This window comes from Plasmodium brasilianum, chromosome 13, assembly GCF_023973825.1.
Source record: "Plasmodium brasilianum strain Bolivian I chromosome 13, whole genome shotgun sequence".
Classification (NCBI taxonomy): domain Eukaryota; phylum Apicomplexa; class Aconoidasida; order Haemosporida; family Plasmodiidae; genus Plasmodium; species Plasmodium brasilianum.
This window is the reverse complement of record NC_090126.1, coordinates 1,651,056-1,668,261: the sequence shown is the minus strand read 5'-3', so window position 1 is coordinate 1,668,261 and position 17,206 is coordinate 1,651,056. Positions and strand designations below refer to the sequence as shown.

At 27.9% G+C, this 17,206-nt stretch overlaps 4 protein-coding genes across 4 annotated transcripts; all 4 read right to left on the bottom strand.

Moving 5' to 3' along the window:
* Positions 1–524: 524 nt before the first annotated feature.
* Positions 525–1,406, bottom strand: MKS88_005021 (uncharacterized protein; the record flags this gene model as incomplete). Its single annotated transcript, XM_067218244.1, has 1 exon — positions 525–1,406. One exon carries the CDS (start codon positions 1,404–1,406, stop codon positions 525–527), a length of 882 nt encoding a protein of 293 aa, XP_067071397.1.
* Positions 1,407–1,808: 402 nt separating this feature from the next.
* MKS88_005020 (uncharacterized protein) lies at positions 1,809–2,975 on the bottom strand (the record flags this gene model as incomplete). The annotated part of the gene is made up of 1 exon (XM_067218243.1): positions 1,809–2,975. The coding sequence occupies one exon, from the start codon at positions 2,973–2,975 to the stop codon at positions 1,809–1,811; it is 1,167 nt and encodes a 388-aa protein (XP_067071396.1).
* A 2,220-nt stretch (positions 2,976–5,195) lies between these two features.
* Positions 5,196–7,084, bottom strand: MKS88_005019 (splicing factor 3B subunit 4; the record flags this gene model as incomplete). Its single annotated transcript, XM_067218242.1, has 3 exons — positions 5,196–6,460; positions 6,723–6,833; positions 7,012–7,084. 3 exons carry the CDS (start codon positions 7,082–7,084, stop codon positions 5,196–5,198), a joined length of 1,449 nt encoding a protein of 482 aa, XP_067071395.1.
* Positions 7,085–8,564: 1,480 nt separating this feature from the next.
* On the bottom strand, positions 8,565–14,485 carry MKS88_005018 (uncharacterized protein; the record flags this gene model as incomplete). Its single annotated transcript, XM_067218241.1, has 3 exons — positions 8,565–8,612; positions 8,714–8,802; positions 9,106–14,485. 3 exons carry the CDS (start codon positions 14,483–14,485, stop codon positions 8,565–8,567), a joined length of 5,517 nt encoding a protein of 1,838 aa, XP_067071394.1.
* Between the last annotated feature and the right edge of the window lie 2,721 nt (positions 14,486–17,206).

Here is a 17,206-nt window from a genome sequence, read left to right as displayed (position 1 = left end):
TTTATAATTCTCTACATTTAAATTTGCAGCAAGAGAAATGTCGCGCACGATATTATACATACTTGTGTACATACATATATACGTACATATATATATAATATATATAATATATATATATATATATTTAGGTACGCACTGCAAACATGTATGCGCACTTATGCACACAATACATGCAATGTTATGCACAAATATATATGTACCTTTTTGCACCGATAAAATTTTTTTTTTTTTCCTAGGCCAATTTTACGTGGCTCCAAATTAAGGAGTTGTGTAATTATTCCTGCCTTTTTGAACATAAAATATTGAATTTTTAACATTCAATATTTAACTAAATTTTCGAATTTTGATTTCCAACTCATATGGTAACTTCCTACTTATATGGTAACAGTGAACTCGTATGCTGACTTCCTACTTATATGGTAACAGTGAACTCGTATGTTGACTTCCTACTTTTAACGGCCAACATTTAACACTCTTTTTAGCTATGTAATACGACCTATGGGGTAAAAATTGTCCACGTGCACTTATGTAATGCTCTGTTCTGTTCCATCGACGAACGTAATCTGTTGGCAATCGGACTTTTGATTTAAATTAAAAATGAGCATATCCCACATGGTATTTGTATTAAGTAAATTTTGTTTATGTAAATTAAGAAAAAAGGAAGAGTGGTTAATCCTTCTTTTATATTCATATATCGTTCCAGCTAAGAAATCCTCATTGGGTAAAATATGAATTTTATTACAAATAATTGCAGCTAAATTTAAAGGCAACTCAGTACCATCTCTACTTTTTTTTAAAGGTAAATTATTATTATAAGGATTAACCATATTTTTAAAAACTTCAAAATCGATTTTGGCTATTTTTATCCATTGAATACGGAAATTACCACCTAATCTTTTAGTAATTGGACCCCATAAATTTTCAAATAAATTTCTTATCGGCATTGTTATCATTTTTGCATATCCTTGAAATCCTCCACTTTCATTAACAGAAAATATAAAAATTATAGTATAATTTTCTTTAAATAAATTGATAAATTTTCTTGTATTGTTTTTACCAGTTGCCCAAACTCCATATAATATAGATAAATATAAATGTGATATTTGATTACATTTGATAACAAAAACTTTTATTTTATCATTTTCAATCAACTTGCTATTATTTATGTCGTATACATTAGGTATATTTAATACCATGTCGTTATTTGTTCCTATCATTTTATTTTCGTTATTATATGAACAGTTCTTATTCATATTACTGTGCTGATATGCCTTTTCATTATTCCAGTTATTCAATATAGTATTATATTTATTTAAATATTTCTCCTCCATACAGTTGTTATGGTTTATCCTAATATCTATGTGGCCGCTGCTACCATGCCCTTCTTCCCACGCCTGATTATACATAACACTGTTACTGTTACTATTATTATTATTACTATTATTAGTACTATTACTATTACTATTACTATTACTATTATTATTATTATTATTATTATTATTAATATTATTATTATTATTATTATTATTATTATTATTATTATTATTATTATTATTATTATTATTATTATTATTATTATTATTATTATTTATTATTATTATTATTATTATTATTATTATATTATTATTATTATTATTATTATTATATTATTATTATTATTATTATTATTATTATTATTATTATTATTATTATTATTATTATTATTATTATTATTATTATTATTATTATTATTATTATTATTATTATTATTATTATTATTATTATTTATTATTATATTATTATTATTATTATTATTATTATTATTATTATTATTTATTATTATTATTATTAATATTATTGTTATTATTATTACTATTACTATTACTATTACTATTATTATTATCATTATTACTGTTACCCAAGTTATTGTCACTCCTGTCAATGTTAACTTTAATGATACTATCATTTGGTACCCCAGGAACTGCGTTACTACTGTTATTGTTGCTCTTATTGTTTATTTCCACCCCATTCATGTGCACACCAACCATTCCGCTTACATCCATCAACACTGCAGATTGCCTATTAAGCATGGTGTACGCTTCGACATTACTCGAACTTGGAGTATCCAGTCTACTACTGCTGGTACCATTACTATTTGGAATAATATGATGACTTTCATTAATATTATTATTATTCATCATGGTATTTGTATTTTTAAAATGATCTGTTAAGTTATAATCTTTTTCATTTTTGGACGAAATATTCGTTTTATCATAATACTTCTCACCACTTAGTACTATTAAAGCATCCCTTAATTTATTCATATCATTTATAAACTTTTTCGAGTTACTATATAGATTGGTATATAAGCTTTTATTTATTAGTATTTCATCTAAATAAAACTTGGGCAGGATACTTATAATGTTAATATATTTTCTTGTCCTATTTATATGAATTTTTCTACAGTTATATCCTAAATTACAAAAACCTAAGAGATAATTTACACATATATTTTTTTCATGTAGAAATTTGATAATATCATCTAAATATTCATCCTTATTATCGTTGTAATAATTACTATTTGTATTTTCTAAAGTATGACGAAACATACATGAACCTCTTACCCTATCAGCACAATAATTATACTTTAAATAATTTTTACATGTAGGTATTCTTGAATATATAAGTTGATGTAAATAATTACAAAATAAATTTTTCATACACATATTTTTAATATAATGAATACATATAATTGAATGTTTTCCTTTTTTCTGTTGTATATCAACTCTATCTATACCTTTAATTGACAATAAATTACTTTGTTCTTCTAACTTTATTTTTACCTCTCTTTCTAAATCTACAACATAAGCTTCATCATTTGTACTTTTTTCTTCTTCCACTTTTTTATACTTCTCTTCATGCATACTTAAGTACAACTCGTACATGTTCCTGCCTTTTTTTTTTTTATTAATACTCTTTTTGTGGACTACCATCATTGTCCCCCCGTTTTTCTTAACATATGAAAGTCCTTCAGAGGCTTCTGTTGCGCTAATACGATATGGTTACTAAACGCTGGTATTACGCTCCGTTTAATGACTTTACTCCTTTTATTATGTTCATCAGGAGTTACTAGTTTGTCATAACTTGTTATATGCCCCTCTCTTCATATCAGTTAGTTTATAATATATTTTAATCTACTATTCTATTTTTTATCTTGTTTTCCCTCCACCTTTTAGAGTATTATAAAACTCCTGCGCTTCGCTATTCCCAATTTGGTAAGGGGTGCGGCAAATGTCTACTTTACCTTAAAAATTCTCTTATTGCTCCACGCAAAAAAATGTATATATGTATATGCATATATATATATATATATATATATATATATATATATAGTTATATTTACATTTGAGATTGTTTTGTATCCCAATTTCTAAAGTGCATTGTCGCAATAACTTAGCCTGTGATTACACTTAACACTTGCTATTTTTTAAACCTTTACGTACATGCGTGTAGTATGTATATATGTACGTATAAGAATTCCTTTTCGTAGTACCTATTTTTATGTACTAATTTGGCAAGAAATATATATGCGCTAATTTTAAGGAGAAATAATTTTTTCCCTCTACTCTAATTATAGCATTAAACGAATTTTAAAAAATTTTTTTTTTTTTTTTTTTTTTTTTTTTTTACGCTCATTTCGTGCGCATGTTGTTTTGATTATGCATTTATTTGGTGATACATTTATTTGACAAAACGTATATTTCGTTTTAGATTTATTTGGCTATTTACATATTTAATTATGCGTTTACTTTTTAATCTTATGAACATGTATTATTTTTTCCGTTAAATTGTTCAATTTTAATTTTAATTTTTTGTATTTTTTTCCCCCTTTCATTTTGTTATGAGCTCTGTTTGTTTTTGAAGGAAACGTACAAAAATGTTTATTACATAAATACATACCTACGCGCATAAAGTATGTATATATGAATATATGCATGCATGGGTACAGGTGCGCATGAGTACGTACGATAAAGTAACATTTAAGCCTTCCCAATTTTCTGTCCCGCCTTAATGGAACGACTTTTAAATTCTCCCCTTTTTTTTTTTTTTTTTTGGTGTACTGTAAGAGAGAAGGTTTTACGCCTATGTTAATGTTTGACAAATAAAACATAAGTGTATTTTAAAAGTAGACTAAAACATTGACACATTCCGTATTAGACAATTATTTTTCCTTGTTTGTTTATTTCATATGGGCTTCTTTTTTTCAATCATGTATTATGGCGTAGTACTATATGTTTATAATTTAAGCAGGGATCGCCGTAGTTCATGTTATAAAACGGTTGGGAGTTGATTAACATTCAAATTATGTGCATAAATAGGAAGGTATATATATATATATATATATATATATATATGTATATGTGTTTATGTGTATATGTATGTATATATATATATATATATATGTATATGTGTTAATGTATATATGTATATATACGAAATGTAATGTATAACAGTTCGCCCTTTTTTACCCTTTTCAAGTGGATGATAGATATAGATTTATACATGTATCCACACAAACACATAAACATGAACTCACGTGCGTGGGCAAACACATGAACGTATTGCCCCTTTTCGTGAAACATAATTTTTTAGTAACTGTAAAGGAGCAAAAACATGCCGATATGAGGAAATTACGGGGTTAAATTATTTTACAAGTTTATACTTTTTTTTTTTTTTTAATTTTTTTGCATTTTTAAAAGTTCCTTTTATTGATATATCCTTTTTTATAACAATATAAAAATTAATTTTAATAAAAAAAATAAATAAATAAAATAATAAAACATACTTGAATCAATGAATAAAAGCCATTTAAGCTATGATAAATGGTCTGCTTATGGGAGGGATGATGTGCAAAAAAACATTTTTTTTTTTAAATGTGTATAAAAGGAACATAACAATAAGCACACACAATTACACATATATATATATATATATATATGTACGTACAGATGTGCGTACTTTTCAAATAAGCACATACTAGCATGTCTTCATAACTGAAGTTTATTTTTGCAAATTTTGGGAAAAACGAACCGTCGTGTAGGCATAACTTTTATGTACTTACAAAAAATAGCTCATTGTGCACTTTTTACTCCAAATTGTTTTATGCTAATTTTTTACTCCGGATATTTAACTCCTAATTTTTTACTGCTAATTTTTTAATCATGATTTTCGGTGTTTATACATTCCTTACTTTCTTTCACTTGATTAGTTTCAACATTCGATGTTGCATTTGAAGTTCCTTCGTCCGGCGAAATGGGGGGCAAGTTTGGTGGCATAGTGGGTGGTATAGTAGGAGGCACGTTTAGAGGAATATTTGGTGGAAAATTTGGTGGAAAATTTGGTGGAAAATTTGGTGGAAAATTTGGAGGAAAATTTGGAGGAAAATTTGGAGGAAAATTTGGAGGAAAATTTGAAGGTATGTTAGGGGGCATAATTGGAGGCATAATTGGCGGCATGTTTGGAGGTATGTTTGGCGGCATGATTGGTGACATATTTGGCGGCATGATTGGTGACATATTTGGAGGCATGTTTGGTGACATATTTGGAGGCATGTTTGGTGACATATTTGGAGGCATGTTTGGTGACATATTTGGAGGCATGTTTGGTGACATATTTGGTGGCATGTTTGGTGACATATTCTGTTGCATACTACCCACCATTTTACTGATAACCTTTGAGGGCATTATATACGAATTATTCGATCTTGTATTTGGTGGTATGTTAATATGAGTTGGTGGCATAAAATTGGATGAAAGAGGTGGTGGTGGATTGGTTGGAAAGAAAGAATTAATAAGGGGAGGGGGGATAGGATCATGGGGAAATTTAGTTATATTTGTAGATGAAATCATCATATTATTTAAAAATAAATTATTATCATTATTTATCGAAGTATAATTATTATTACTATTATTTGTTGTATTATCAATAGTTGATGAACTATTATAAGATATACCATTAGCTGTATTTTCATTATTAGGGTACAATGTTAATGCTTTATTTGCTGCTATAAATCTTTCTGCTGCCGTTCCATGCCTTTCACCTTTTGTATCTTTTTTAAAAGCATAGGATATATGTACTTTTTTATTACATATAAACTGATTGTTCATATTTTCTATTGCCATATCACTCGATTCAAAATTATCATATGATATAAACCCATGTCCTTTTGATGTATCATCTTCATTTCGCATTATTCTTACTGTTGCTACTTGACCAAAGGATGAAAATATATCAAATAACATCTTTTCGTCTACTTCTGCATCTAAATTTCCTATAAATAAATTGGCTCCAACATCATATGACCTTTTATCTTGAGATGCCTTGTTACATCTTAACGCTTTTCCAAATAGCTTTGTCATGTTTAGCACTTTCCCTGCGTATTCACACTCGTACTCATATTCGTATTCGACGAATCCGTACCCTGATGGGAAAAAATACGGAGCCACCAATGGTGGTACAAATTGATGGCATAAAATGGATAAAAAAGGGGTATAAAATGAGTAAAAAAGGAGTAAAAAAAAAGTAAACAAGGAGTAAAAAAAGGGGTATAAAATGAGTATAAAATGAGTAAAAAATGAGTAAAAAATGAGTAAAAAATGAGTAAAAAAGGGGTATAAAATGAGTAAAAAATGAGTAAAAAATGAGTAAAATGTTGTGGACGAAATGGTTTTATAGTTAACTACCCGAATGATGCCCATTGATTTTGTCCCTTGGTATGTGGACATTCTTCACATTACCACACTGCATGAACAGTTCACACAAGATCTCTTCGTCCACTTGGGTATCTAAATTTGCTGCAGGGAGAAATTTTATGTACTTATATATATATGTATAGACGCGCATTTGCATTTATTATACATATGAGGTGCTATTTTCACATATGCTAATAAAGAGACATTTTTTATAAAAAGCAACAACAAAAAATAGACGATATGTGTATCACTGATTTGTGAACGTGTTCTATATAATAACCTATATAAAGTGTAGCTTCATTGTTTCTTTCATATATATGACTTATTTCCTGGTTTTTATGAGGAATAAACATCATATGTATCTACTATTGTTTAATTATTCCCATAAATGAATAATATATATATATATATATATTATTCACTTATTGATCTGTTCAAAGTTTTTTTTTTTTTTTTCTTTTTCTTTTTCTCTCTCTCTATTTTTTAAAATATAAAAAATTAAGTTCAAACCAAAAAAAAAAAAAAAAAAAAAATACATATATACATACATACAAGAAGAAAATACGTAAAAAAATAAAACAAGCACAATTTTACAGAAAAAACCACAGTAAAAATATCAATCTGAATGCTTACATTTTTATATTTAGAAAAAAAAAAATAAATTAACTACTTTATTATTAACATTAGTATAGAATTATTTTAAGTTGACCATTCCCCTACGTGCGCTTCACATCATTTTTAAAAAATGGTATTACTACTATATACATATATACATATATATATATGTGGTAATTCAAGTACAGAGTAATGCAAGGTATATGCATTTATTTTTTCATTAAGAGTAAATAAAATAATCATTACTTTTTTTTTTTCTATTTTATTATTATTTTATTATTATTTTATTATTATATTTTTTGTTTTTTCTTTGTTGTTGCGAGTTCATCTTCTTTCTGTGTATACAATTTTATATATAATTGCTAAGATGAAAAAGGAAAAAATAAAAATATTATTATGTAGTTAGTACTTCAAATATGAAAACGTGAAAGGAAGTTTAGGCAGCAGGATACGAGAATTATATAGAGTAAATGAGTGGGGCAAAATGAAACATAAATTGAAAAAATAAAATACCATGCCATAATTTTTTACATTTAAAAAAAATAGAATGACATAATTTGTAAGTAGAAAATGAGGAAACGCACCATTCTACATTGTGTGAAGTTAAACGCTTAACGGAAATATAAATAATTTTTAAAGTTCTATCCTAACTTTTGCATGAACTTATCATGCTAAAGAAAGCACATTGATATATGTTTTCCCTTTTTTTTGCAAGCCAGAACTCCTTTTCATTTTAGCTAATTTGGAGTCCGTTACAGGAGAGATTCCCCTATATTTGCATATACATATGTATGTATGTATGTATGTGTGTGAGTGAGTGAGTGACTGAGTGAGAGGATGAGTGTATATGCATGTGCGTAAGTACATACGTGTACACCTTTTTACGAATGCAGAGAAAAGGTAAAATACGAGTTTAATGTGAGTGGTGTGCATTTGCCATCATTTTTGCATGATCAAACGTTCTGCCTGTGTAATATGAATGCTTAATTGTATTTATTGTAAGAGTGAACAAAATAAGTTTTCATTTATACAGTATTTTTGTAAAATTGTCTTACCCTACTTTTAAAGTCGTATACTTTTTTGAACAAATGGAAAATAGGAAACGTTATAAAATCAGAAGTATATAATGTGGTATATGCATTATGCTCTTACAAAATATAGAATTATTTTTATGATAATTTTTTTTAGTAGAATTTAATAGGAAAACTTCTGCTATATCTAAGTTTCATTGTTTTCATTTTTAAACATTCCAATTTCGTAGGGTTGCTTGTAAAGAAGAGTAGCACAAAAAAAAAAAAAAAAAAAAAAAATTGTATACCAGATATGTGCACATACATATGTATGAAAAGGTATACGTAAAGGGAGACCATGCTTCCGTTAATAATGTACATCTTGCTTCTTTTCATCTTGCCAACTGCGTTGCAATGCGGTTTCATGTATGGGAGCAAAGGAATCTCTTCATAAGTTACCGTGGATTGTCATGAAAAAGAACTATATATGAGGGGTAAAAAAACATATGAATGAAAATTTAGAGACTTCCCCGATAGACATAAGAAATGTACCACGATGTTACATGTACACACATACGTACATACAGGTACATACTCATGTGCACATATTACGTCCCCATTTAGGCACACCACCTCCACGCGGTTTCGGTCTTAGCCCGTGCATTTGCATTCACACGTTTACACCTTAGCCTCTTTTCTACCCCCATCACTATCAACATCAATATCATCCCCCTCTCTGTTTATCTAACCATCGCTGGGGCTTCGCACAACCTTGGATTGCGTGTCGACGATGCACACATCCTTGAGCTGCTCTAACTGTAGGACCTCTATCAATTTGATACAGTGGAAAACACTCTCGCATAGCTGTTTGTTGAATCTATTTTTTAATTTTTTTTTCAGCGTAGAAATGTTAAATCCCCCTTTATAATATTTCAATAATTTACTCAAATAAAATCGTAGTTCATCTATAGTTGTAATATAATTTTCCAAATTTTTGCTACTTGTATTTACAATACCTAATTTGGCATTTGTATATTTATGACATTGAGAAATAGGCTTTAAGTAATTATTTTCATATGCTATAATTTTTTTATTAGTACTTATATGAACAATTTGGCATAACTCACCTAAATATAGCCCTTTAAAAAATGGTAAATTTCTTCGTTGTAATTCTTTTGCCATCCCATATCTGCCCCCGGAAAATGTATATAAATTAGGATCCTCAGAATTAGCTATTTGGATTAAATATTTTTCAAATTCAGACCACATAGATGTATCATAAACATCTACCAAATTATTTATAGAAAAGAAGTAGTCATCTTTTTCTTTCTTATTAGAAAAATATATTACATAATCGTTAGCTGACTTATTCATTTTTATTATATATTTTTCTGTATTTAAACTATATGCATTTTTTATATTGCTTTTTAATATATCTGTTAAATGATATTCATCTGCTCTTCCTTTTATATTAATTAGTAATGGTAATATTCTGTCATCATATAACGATTGTAGTAATTTTTCTAAATTGTTTTCTTCTTCAGTAACCAATTTTTTTAACACCTCAAATGGTAATTCATCTATCTCTTCCCATTTTTTTTTTTTTTTTTTATTTTCTTTTAAATAAGACATAGTATATTTTCCCGTTAATTTTGGCTTTATATTAATATCAACACTACCTTTCTTAAACCTTACGTACCTGTCCTTGCGGCACGCCTTGGTGGACAACCTTCCCCCCCAGTGGGTGTTCCTTCGCCAGAGAGGGTTACCTTTGCTAGTACTTCTAGCGCTATTACCGTCACTACTACTACTGCAGGTATTACCTTCATTACCGCCACTGCTTTCATTGCAACTGTTATTTGCATCGCTATCTCTACCGTAATGGTGGCTCCTTGTAAAACAAAGAGAAGATTCCTTTTCTTTTGATTTAGAAACATACTTGTTATGCCCTTGCTTTCCCATACTCCATTCTTTGCACATTCCATTAGTTTCCTCTGTCTTACTAAAATTTCGTAGCCCCTTCCAAGTCGACTCCTTTTTTTTAAAATAGCCATTTTCAAAATTACCACTATCCCATTTGGATTTGTTATTTTTAACACATTTGCTTTTAAGATAAGAATTAGTCTCACCAGGGAATGAACTTATCAATTTTTCACTTTTATGCTTTTTCTTTATGTAATCATCTGTGAGCGTATTATCTTTATAATATGTTTCCTTCTTAGTGTATTCGAACATGCTTCTATCCTTTGTATGATTCTGTATCATTATATGACTCGAATTACTATTTACATTATTACTATTTGGGAAAGTACTATTAATGGTATTCCCTGCACAGTTTTCATTTCCATCCAACGTACTATTTTTACTTATGAAATGTACAAGATTATTTACTTTTTCATATTGTGATTCATTTACTGTGAAATCTCTTTGTTCGTTCGATTGATAGATGCTATTCTTTTTTCCAAAAATGTCATTATCTTTATTTTCCCTTCCGATAGCAGCATAACGCACCACTCCTCTTTCATTATTGTAACTGAACTCTCTTTTTTTATTATTAAGATGTACAGTTTCTATCTTTGTAGCGAATTCTGAGGGGGAGTTGCACACTACCCCTTTTTCTCTGCCGGACCCCTCGTGTGTGCTATAGGTTGGTCCGTTACAATGCTTACTGTCGTGCTTACTGTCGTGCATACTGTCGTGCATACTATCGAGCCTAATATCAAGCTTACTAACAGCACCACTAATCTTATGGTCGCTTTTTGATTCAAACATCGAGGAACTGGCCGAGAACCCCTCCTCGAAATTGCAGCTTTTTCTAAATTCGTCACATCGACTTAAATAATACTTGGAGTCCTTACTACTAGTGAGGTCCTTACCAGAACAAATAACATCACTTCCATTTATAGCAGAACTTGCGTTTAGCAATGATATTAAATCGCTAACATTCAAGTTAATATTCATGTTTTTATTAAGCTGGTTATAACTATTTTGTTCAGGTAATAATATATTATTGAAATTTAAAACTGTCGAACTACTACCCTCACCTGTGTTTTGGATCTGGGAATTAGTAGTATCATACAATTCATCCTCTACTTTATTGTAAAGTGTATTAGAGGTATGTTTACATTCCATGTTCCTCCATTTATGAAGTATTGTATCTGAATTGTTATTCACTATTTGATTGTTCATCTGATCATCTGTTCTCTTAATATTTTCTTCGGTAGCTATTATTTTGTCTTTTTCTGTGTAATTATTATTTTTGGTTCTAATATCTTCACATATATGTCCTTCCGTTTTGTAGTTATTATCATATATAGTAGTACTATCCATGTTGCATTTGCTTTTATTATAATCATTTATGGTATTTATAATATATTCACTTAACAAAATGTCATCACTTTCATGTTCCAGTAAAAACTTTATCTTATTTTTTAGCGTCTCCTTTAGTACATGGTTATTTCTACTATCATTAATAAGATTACTCATTCCACTGAATGATCCTTTTTGTATGCATTTATTCTTTTTAATATCATTTGAATTAGCATAAGAGTCAAGACAATTGTTAAAACAATTTCCTTCTATGGTTGAGTTATTTTCCCATAACGTAGAAACTGTTCTTTCCTTTTCGTTTAATTTTTGAATTTTTTCGTTAAAATTGTTCTCTTTGTAACTACAACCACGTATTTTCTCCATATTGTGTGTGTCCTTAACACTTGAGCTATGCATACCGTTATGATCATTTTGAAAAAATGCACGGTTTCCACTATAATTACTACCATTACTATCACACCAGTTATTATCACACCCATTATTATCACACCAGTTATTATCACACCCATTATTATCACACCCATTATTATCACACCCATTATTATCATACCCATTATTATCACACCCATTATTATCATACCCATTATTATCATACCCATTATTATCACACCCATTATTATCACACCCATTATTATCATCGTTATTATTAATTTTCCCCTTGATGGCACCGCTCCCTGAAGACCCTCCAACGTCCCCTTGGTACTGCCCTAAATTCCCACCGCGAACTTTTTCACCATTAAAATTCTTTGTAGCTTCATTATTCAGTTCATAAACTCCGATGCTGTTCACCTGCTTACTCAAGTAAGACAACAATAAGCTTCGGCACATGTCAGAATTTCTGAAACTTCCTTCATTAACATTATTTTGTGGATCATTTTCATCTACCTCATTTACCCATTTTTTATTCTCTTCTAAATATGGTTTTTTCGAAAAAAGGGCATTGTTATGTAACATATAATCTCTCATTTTTTCCAAATAGTTATCTTTACTTTTTTTACTTAAATTTTGGTTTACTTCTATATTGTCATACCTCATCGAATTTTTCACTAAATTATTATTCATACTTAAACCTTCAATATCACTACATATGACTTGCTTATTATTGAAATTACTCCACTCTTTCTGTGTGTCATCTTTTTTAAACAAATTGGTAATTTCTGTTTTTCCCTGACTCACGTTGTTTTTCCTATTCAACATAACATTATCATATTTGTTTAACCCATCATTTTCTACTTCCTTCTGAACTTCATTATTTATACCTGAACAAAAAGTGTTCTTATCTTCATTTATATTGTTATAATGAGAAATATTATGCTTAAAATTATAATCTTCATAATTATAAGGGCCCACCCTTTTATTATCAAGGCACATTTCAGGGGGTTGATTTAATTTCATTTCTTCGTTTTTGATATTTTCCTTAATATGTTCCGAAAAAAATGGATTATCATCTGTACCAATTTCTAAATTCTGTAATTTAATAGGAACATTATATTTTCTATTATCCAAAATGTTTGTATAAGCCTCAGTTAAATGATCTTTTAAAAAACTGCTTTGCTTAAGATAAGGAAAATTCGGATAGACACTTCTACTTTTTTGATAAGTGCTGTAAATTTTATCATTTCCACCTCCTTCGTAATATTCGTTATTATTCGTCTTTGCAAATTCGTTAAATCCTTTCCCAGAATAATTATGTATTACATTCCACTGATCCTGTAATATATTTTCATTTGACCTTTCTTTTAGTTGCTTATCACTTATGCTAACGTTATCACTGAAGTAGCTATAAAGTACATCCTCACTTTGGTAATTATGCATACGAAATAGATTTTTACTTAACTCATCATGCGATGTCTTGTGAATTTGTTCCTTCTCAATCCTTTTACCTTTATTTGTGTTCTTCGCTGAATCCATTCCTCGGTTTATATTATTCTCATACTGGTGCATTAGTTGATGATGTTGCTGTTGCTGCAGCTGTAGCTGCTCTTGATTATCTTTCTGATGCAGACTGTCCGCATATTTTTTCCCGCTTGAAGAATGCGGAGCATTTTCCTGAGTGTACTTATTTCTCCGTTCAGTTGAGGTCTTTTCCTTTACAACATCGTCGTTAAACTTTTCTCTTGATGTACCCTCTTTTCCATTTATGTCCTTTTCTGCATTATATTTTTTGGGAAAGTTAAAAAGGTCTTCATTCCTTTTAAGCCATACATCTAGGTGGTCATTTTCGTTAAATGAATAAAAATAATTAAATACTTCCCTGTTTGCAAATATATTATCACAATTTTTATCATCAATTATATCTGTACGGGCTTTCTTTAATTTTAAATTATCTACATTGATACGATTTACTTCCCTATTTAGCGAAGTGTGATACTCTACATTTGATGTCCTACTTAGAGAAGAAATGTCATATTGGGCATTTCCACTTTCCACTGTTTCAAATTCATATGTATTACCTAATTCCCATTCATCATCTACATTATGATTTTTTGTGCTAAAACGTGAAATTTCTTCCGTAAATTTATTAATTCCATTAGTACCTTTTTTTATGTTGTCTTCTTTTGATGAAGAGGAATCATCATTTTTTGCTATATCAAAAATTGCTGTTAAATATCTGTTAATATAATTAAAATTGTTTGTTGCGTCATCTTTTATATCAATATTTTCTATGTCCATATTTCCTTCCTTCTCTCTATATTTTGTCTCTAAAGTTGTTTCTACAGGGTCTATGTCCTTATTTGTTTCATTTTCGAATTGTGTTGAAGATGGGTTATCGTTAAATCTTTTAATTATTCTCTTCATTTTTTTATTTAATAATTTTTTTTTTTTCTTCCTTGTGATATTATATTGTATATCTTCCCCTTACACCTTTAGCAGTATAGTAAATGTTCCAACGTATTCCCTCCTATTGTTTTTATTTTTTCAGTTTGTTATTATCCCCCTGAAAATACCTGTATCATAGGTTTGTGTAATATACTATTATCTAATAGTAGAATAATGTATTTAAAAAGAAAAAACATAAGACAAAGTACTACCTAATATATTGTTTATATTATACAAAACATTACACATCTATAATACATGTGTCATAACAAGAACTTTCTCAAATACGTTCTTTGTAATTTGTATAAAGTGTCTTACATCATAAGGAGTTAAAAATGTATGTATATGTGTATATATGCATGTACGTTGATTATAAATAATTTGAATATAAATAATAACTAATAATGTAACAAGACAAAAAAAAAAAAAAAAAGGAAAAAATGGCATTAAACGCTGCCATGTTAATCATTAATATATATATATGTATATATTTATGCACATATATAATGTCTTCCAAAGGAGACAAAAGTACAAGTCAATTTGTTCAAAATTCTCGAGAGATCAACAAACGTGCGTACAACAATATATAAGAAAACGTTCATATACGTTAACGGTTATATGCAAATTTTGTTCTATGAAAAAACTTACTAGATTTATATTTATTATTTTATTTTATTATTTTATTTTACTATTGTATTTTTTTTTTTTTTTTATGGTGTTAATGCTTTTTAGTGTAATATAATGCAAACGATAAGCATACACATTTTTTGGAAAATAAGGGGATCATTTAATGACAATATAATAATCTGTAATTAAAGATACTGCTATGATATCACTTATTGTAAATAAACTATTCTGTAGATCCGTAATGAAATTAGTAGCTCTTTTTATAAGAATACGTATTGACACTAATAAATAATAAAATGTGTTCACAGAAAGGAAAATAAAGAAAAGAAAAAAGTCAAGATAAAAAGATGAATACTTAAGAGGAAAAAAATATAAGGGAAAAATTATTTACAATGCAAAATATACAATGCAAAATATACAACGTAAAATATACAACGTAAAATATACAACGTAAAATATACAACGTAAAATATATAATGTAAAATAATATTCACGATTAAGGGGGTGTTAAGAATCCAACATGTAATTAAACAAATTACAGCGTTGCTATTTTATAAAAAATGACATAATAGGCTGAAAACACGATTAATTTGTTTTACTCATTTAATTATAACAAATATGGTGTAATTTAAAATGCATTGATTGTTCACAGATGTGTAGATATATGACAGAACAATTAAAAAGGTCGGTATTTTATTTTTTACTTCTTGGTAAGCGCACATTAAAAATTTATGTAAGGCATTGGGTATGCTACGCATATGTACGCGTATGTATATATATGTGTATATGTATGTATATAAATATATATATATATATGTATAATACAAATATTTAAAATGTATTAAAAATTAACTTTTTTTTTTTTTTTCAAGGTTGTTTTATGAGTTTAAATTAAAAAGGTAAATTAAATTAATAGCATAAACATTATGAGTATGGTATACCTCATAGGACTTATCAAAGGGGGAAAAAAAAAAAAAGAATTTTATTAAGCACTAAAATTACTAATGTATTTTATTTCTTCCAAATTCACTAATATGACTATACTTATTTATGGAAGATATCTCTTACAAGGTACAATAGTGAACTCATATGTTCTCATATAAATGGTGAATATACAACGGATTACAAAAAAAAAAAAAAAAAAAAAAAGAGGTGTGCGTGTGTGGGTGTATTTTATATTTTAAGAATTGGTATTTTTCGAACAAATACAAACATTAATGTTTTATAACATTCTCAAAAATTAAAAATAGTAATAATTGCTATTATTTTAATTAAAAAAGCATTAACGGAGGATTATAAAATAAAAAAATAATAATAATAAATAAAAAATAAACAATTGAACAAACAAATAAAATGAATGAATGAATGAATGAATGAACAAACAAACAAACGAATGAACGAACGAACGACGAACGAAAGAATAGATAAAATATAAATATTAGCCTTCAACTATTAGCAGACATAAAAAAAAAAAAAAAATAAGGTAGAATAAAACAGCTTAAATTAAAAAAATAACATCAACTAGGTCATACCCCCAAAAATTCGAACTTTTCATAATAAATGTTTACTATCCAAAAAAAAAAATTTATGAACATTTATGTTAGAAAAAAACATCCAATAAATTTTTTATTAACAGTTCATATATTTTTTTTTTTTTTTTTCTATACAGCTAAACAGATTATTATGTTTGTATTTTATTTAATTTTGTGCTACTAGCTTTTTTAAGAACCATGGAAATTAAGGGAATTTCATTTTTATGAATAAGTTATTTTATTTCATTTTATTATTTTTTTTTTTTAAATGTCATTTCTGGTTAACAAAAATATTTTATGAACAAAATAGGAAATACCAAAAAAAAAAAAAAAAAAGATATATACATGTATGTGCATAATAAAATTACAACTGAAATATTGAGAAGATTTATGAATATCTTTAATTGTACTTTAAGATGACTTTGAAAAATAGTTTCTATTTATTAATAAAATATCTGATATACGACAAAGCATCTCAATTTAATATGGTAAATGTAAAAATGAACAAACTTACAACTTGCGTGTTTTAGACATGCAAATT